This window comes from Procambarus clarkii, chromosome 75, assembly GCF_040958095.1.
Source record: "Procambarus clarkii isolate CNS0578487 chromosome 75, FALCON_Pclarkii_2.0, whole genome shotgun sequence".
Taxonomy (NCBI): domain Eukaryota; kingdom Metazoa; phylum Arthropoda; class Malacostraca; order Decapoda; family Cambaridae; genus Procambarus; species Procambarus clarkii.
The window spans coordinates 11,277,441-11,283,562 of record NC_091224.1 but is presented as its reverse complement, the minus strand read 5'-3'; the positions used below and the strand labels follow the sequence as shown (position 1 = coordinate 11,283,562).

Sequence of the window (6,122 nt, the reverse complement as noted above, 5' to 3'; positions counted from 1 at the left end):
GTCTTGGGGAGAGCAATAATCACCAGTGTCGGGTTCACCATTAGAGGGGCAAGTAACAGTATACCCAAGGTCACTCACCGTAGCCCTGCGGGTCTTCACTCTATCCTCGCTGCGCCACTGTACGCCAGGAGTGTATCCCAGTCAATCCCAACCGGCCTCTGATCGAGAATGAGTGAGAACACAGCTGGTTCTCTTTATAGCTGTGTGCCCGCCCCGACACTAGGCTCTACTACTAACCACAAGGTCGCCAACTGGTGTTTCCCGTGTCCAGTAACACGTCAGTGGTTTTGTTGAATTGTGTTAGCAGTGGCCAGAGCACACTTAATAGGTCTGCTATCAGGCAGGTATTTATTTCTCACTCTATTTCCTTTCATGTATTATATAGCCACAAGAAATATGCAGGGGATGATACAAACGCCAAGGTATTTTGTGTTTTACTTAAAACTCAAGACATCACATCTGTATATCAACAAGTAAACAGCTATTTCATGCGTAAGTCGCTCGTTCCCACATATAATCATGAACTCGCCAAGCTGGCAATGCTCCCCCTCAAGTCAATGTCAAAATCAGCTGGGCGACTCCCCCCTCACTGCGTGATCTCTCACTGCACTTGTTTGTTAGCGAAATATGCCCGTTTCTTTAAATTCTCAAGGATCACTATATGTTCAAACACACAATATCTGTGACAATAGCAATAGAACGTAATTACTTCGCTGCACTGATCTTGAGCTCAATCAAACATTTCTATATTAATGAACACAATAATTCACTATCATGGTATAACACACTGCCCCTCATTTAATGATAACGCTTGCAAGTATATATTACTGGAGTTCTCAGTAATTCCTTTCATGGGCGAATATTTAATTGATCACTGCACACATGAATGATTATTCAATACACAAGCATAGACATATATATATATATATATATATATATATATATATATATATATATATATATATATATATATATATATATATATATATATATATATATATATATAAATCATAGACATCAATAATAGTAGTAATATAGTTACTGGGCACATAGCCTAACACCAAATACTGGCACATTTATATATATATATTCTCTCACTAAATGATCATATTAAAGTCTCATGAAAGACATTATCAACGTAGTAAATTCATCAATTACTCCGGGTGCCTGCACACACCAATAATAATAATAATAGATACCGTGAGTGCCCTATGTAGCCCCACTCCGCACACTGGTGCCTTACTGTGACATAGGTGAGCCTTGCTCACGACATACAAAATACTCTGGCTAAATAATATAGCTGACTAAAGGGGAATTGGGAGGGAAACTAGAATCACCTACTTCCACCTATCCTCCGGTGAGAGTTGAGTTGTAGCTCCTGGTCCAGGCTCCTGTCTCTTGTAGGGAACGCCCCCACACACACCCTGTCGTGTCCTCCAGGAACCCAATCAACGTCCCAAAATAAACGCATCGTCTCCGTATTCTGTCCTTCGCGGGTCCATGCCCCTCCTCCATGTCTTGTAGGGTTGGAGTCGGTCTCCCGGCCGTCAACTTCTCCTCCCAACTATGGCTGCCTACCTACGTCTCGGCTGCAGTCGTTCGGATTTCCAATTAGTGTCTTCTTTCACTGCTTCCCAGTGGATTGGCCCAGCCACTACGTCATCACTGTGAAGCTATCAGCCGTCGCATACGTCGCTGCCTAGACTCCACTCTTGCACAACACCTGTCCCTGGAGCACTTGATGCTCAATATTCTGTCAATTCCTTCTCTGGTCCAACACATGAACGAAGGAAGACCCCACGGGTGATGCGTAAATCCTCCGGAGACGGGGTAAACTGTCCAACTGACAGGACCCCCCAGCGCACGTCCGACCTCCTTGACGTGCAGTCTTAGACTGATGGCGCCAGAGTCGCGCACTGACCGGACCCCCCTGCCTTCGTGACGTCATACTTGCCAAGGGAGGTTTTCATTGGCTCCCTGTGCCACATTGCTGTCGGTGACCAATCTGGTGCCACTGACGTCACACGGTTTTGGCGGCAAAACGGAGGAGCCCGCGCCATATTGGTTTCCTAAAGGGCCTATACCACAGGCCAAAATACTCTTCTTTTACAAATTTCTCTCCACCTCGAGAACACTACACTCTCCCACATATATCAAACTTATGCCTGCGACGTAGAGAACGCTCGGGTAAAGTGGACATGACTCTTACAGCAGGCGTGGGAGAAATATAAGGGGGGGGGGGAACACCGTCACATACCCCTCCCCTTAAAATAAGAGTCATGTCTGGTTAGTGTATACAGGACAGGGCATCTGCAACTACGTTGTCTTTCCCTCGGATGAGTTTAATTTCCAACCAGTACTCCTGCCGCCAATGCGAGACGCTCCTTACGTATCCGTCGACCGTTCCCACAGTCACTCCTGGTGTCCATTGTTCCTTCAGCATGGACAGAGGACTTCGCACCTCGTGTCCATACACCAGCTGGAAAGGTGAGAAACCTAAAGATTCTACCACCGCGTTACGTATGGCAAACAACGCGGGGTATACTGCTTCATCACACTCAGTTCTTTGCTCTGCGCAGAACACTCTCATCAGCATGCCATCTTGTATGTAAAAATGAGTGGCCCTCTCAGGACCAACACGTCCTCCATTGGCCTCATGAATCAATTCGGGGAACTTTATCTGCTGCAGCTCTCCAAGACGAGTGCGGTCCACTCCGAGAGAACTGGCGAGGGTCACCTGTAACTCACTATCCGGGCCGCCTTCGTCCTCCACTCGTTCTCTGGGTCCCATGAAGAAGTGATCGATTCCCAGGCTGTCGGACGTCTCCTCAGCCCCATCAGATCCACACCCTCCGTGTCCTTCGCACTGCCTCGGCATCACAGCACAAACCGGGAACGCCACCGTGGCGATTCCTTTCCCGTCCCCACAGGCGTCTAACACTCCGCCTGTCTCCTTAGTGTGCTCTAAGCACTCCTCGCCCTTCACGAGATTCGGGAGGACATATCCTCCACATGCGTCATTTCCCAAGATGACTTGTGCCTCCATCTTGGGCATTGATGCATAGACCCCCACCACTAGGGTCTGGCAGCCATAATCAGAATTCAGAGTCACCTGGTGTAGGGGCATCCTCACTGGGCCTCCCACAGTGGTCACACTTGCCACCCCCACACTGGTACTCTCGTAACCCTCGGGGAACAGGGTTTCGCTCACCAGGGTAAAATCTGCCCCAGTATCTCTTAATATTCTCACCGGGATGGGGTCTGCGTCCCCCATCCTTACGGTTCCCTCACACACGAATGGGTGAACTCTTTTCTCCCCACTCAGTACGGGTTCACCCCGCACCCTCTCGGTCATCTGGTCCTCGACCCTCACGAAAGCCACGCTCCCCCGCTGCTCAGGGTGTCTGCATTCCCGCGCAACATGTCCGAATACTCCGCAGTTGTAGCAGCGGATCCTTCTTCTTCTGTGGATCTTCCTCGCGCCATTCATTGACTCCTCCGTTTCGGCAACAGCTCCTGAGCTCTCAGCTTGGGACTTCTTTACCGGCTCCACAGCACTCTTTGAGCCTCTCCTGTCTCCACTCGAGAGGTGGGACTCAGGAGAACTCGCTCCGTCCTCCATCCGTCCGTCCTTCTATATCTTCTTCCATATCCGGAGTGTACGGGCGGTCGGTGCCGTCCCTCTCGGTGTGGTCGCAGAGCTTCTTCCAGCATGTCAGCTCTGTCGGCCGTGGCTCTCAGGTCCTTAATGTTCGCCTACTTTACTCTAACCCTGATCTCAGGAGAGAGCACGGACATAAACTTCTCCATGACCATAAGCCTCTTGACCTCTTCAGCCGACTTCGCTCCTTCAGACTCTAGCCACTTCAGGAACTTTCTCTCCATGTCCCTCGCCGTCTCCGCATAAGATTTTCCTGGCGAACGGGTACATTCCCTGAATCTCTTCCTGTAACATTCCGGCGTGAGCTTGAAAGAGTGGAGCACAGCTCTCTTTACAGCACCATAGCTGGTACACTCTTGGAGGTCGAGCATATTGTAGGCTTCACGAGCTTCACTGGTGAGCCTACTCTGAACCAGCTCCGCCCACTCCGCCCTCGGCCACTTCTTCAAAGTAGCGACCCTCTCGAAGTGGTCGAAGAAACCTTCAGCTTCGTTTGGTACAAAGACCGGCAAATCTCGCTCCCTCACTCGGCGGTCTTCCTGCTGTGGTGGAACAGGTGGAGCTAGCCCTAGCTCAGCTCGCTTCAGCTCCACATCCTTGTTAGCTTCTTTCTCCTGCTGTTTCAGCTTAGCTTCTAGCTCGCGCTCCTCTCGGCGCAGCTGTGCCTCTCGCTCCTCACGCTTCAGTTGCGCTTCTCGCTCTTGGTCCTCACGTTTAGTTGTGCTTCTCGCTTCAACTGAGCTTCTTGCTCACGCTCCTCCTTGCGCAGCTGTGCCTCTCGCTCTTCTCTGCGCTGCTGTGCTTCTGCTTCTCGCGCTTCTTTGCGCTGCTGTGCTTCTGCTTCTCGCTCTTCCCTTCTCAGCTGTGCCTCTCGATCCTGTTCTTCCCGCTTCAGTTGTGCTTCCAGCTGCAGCTTCATTATCTCCAGCTTAAAGCTGCGCCTGCTGCATCCTCTGCTGCTCCCACCAATGCTCAGATGTTCTCCCATACTGGCAGGTGTTTGTGGCCGTTCCTCCCCCAAAGCTTCATCTCGTGCCCTGAACTGTGCCATGATTTCCAGTCTTCTCTCTCCCACTTTGGAAGATCTCAGCTTTATCCCAAAATGGTCTGCTATCGATTGTAACTGTGCCTTGGTGCACTCCTCCAGCACCTGCTCATCTCTAGTGTCAATGAACCTTGTTACTTTATCATCCTCCATCTTGTGCTATGAGTGATAACCTGTACCTGATACCTAATACCACTGCAAAGTACCACAACTGCAACCTTTATCTTGATTGTTATCCTGGCAAGGTCGCCAATGTCGGGGTTCACCGTAAGAGGGGCGAGTATCAGTATACCCAAGGTCACTCACCGTAGCCCTGCGGGTCTTCACTCTATCCTCGCGGCGCCACTGTACGCCAGGAGAGTATCCCAGTCAATCCCAACCGGCCTCTGATCGAGAATGAGTGAGAACACAGCTTGTTCTCTTTACAGCTGTGTGCCTGCCCCGGCACTAGGCTCTACTACTAACCACAAGGTCGCCAACTGGTGTTTTCCGTGTCCAGTAACATGTCAGTGGTTTTTGTTGAATTGTGTTAGCAGTGGCCAGAGCACACTTAATAGGTCTGCTATCAGGCAGGTATTTATTTCTCACTCTATTTCCTTTCATGTATTATATAGCCACAAGAAATATGTAGGGGATGATACAAACGCCAAGGTATTTTGTGTTTTACTTAAAACTCAAGACATCACATCCGTATATCAACAAGTAAACAGCTATTTCATGTGTAAGTCACTCGTTCCCACATATAATCATGAACTCGCCAAGCTGGCAATGCTCCCCCTCAAGTCAATGTCAAAATCAGCTGGGCGACTCTCCCCTCACTGCGTGATCTCTCACTGCACTTGTTTGTTGGCGAAATATGCCCGTTTCTTTAAATTCTCAAGGATCACTAAATGTTCAAACACACAATGTCTGTGACAATAGCAATAGAACGTAATTACTTCGCTGCACTGATCTTGAGCTCAATCAAACATTTCTATATTAATGAACACAATAATTTACTATCATGGTATAACACACTGTCCCTCATTTAATGATAACGCTGCAAGTATATATTACTGGAGTTCTCAGTAATTCCTTTCGTGGGCGAATATTCAATTGATCACTGCACACATGAATGATTATTCAATACACAAGCATAGACATATATATATATATAGATAAATCATAGACATCAATAATAGTAGTAATAGAGTTACTGGGCACATAGCCTAACACCAAATACTGGCACATTTATATATATATATATATATTCTCTCACTAAATGATCATATTAAAGTCTCATGGTTATCTGGAGGTTATCTAGAGATGATTTAGGGGCATTTTTAGTGTCCCCGCGGCCCGGTCCTCGACCAGGCCTCCATCCCCAGGAAGCAGCCCGTGACAGCTGACTAACACCCAGGTACCTATTTTACTGCT

General features: G+C 48.5%; 1 protein-coding gene across 1 annotated transcript; it reads right to left on the bottom strand.

The window, feature by feature from the left end:
- Positions 1-4,343: 4,343 nt before the first annotated feature.
- Positions 4,344-4,712, bottom strand: LOC138357000 (DDRGK domain-containing protein 1-like). The gene has a single exon (XM_069313531.1). The coding sequence runs from the start codon at positions 4,710-4,712 to the stop codon at positions 4,344-4,346; it is 369 nt and encodes a 122-aa protein (XP_069169632.1).
- Between the last annotated feature and the right edge of the window lie 1,410 nt (positions 4,713-6,122).

Bases quoted from the DNA above. Each gene is read 5' to 3' on its own strand.
- LOC138357000 (XM_069313531.1), bottom strand. From the start codon at position 4,712: ATGGCACAGTTCAGGGCACGAGATGAAGCTTTGGGGGAGGAACGGCCA.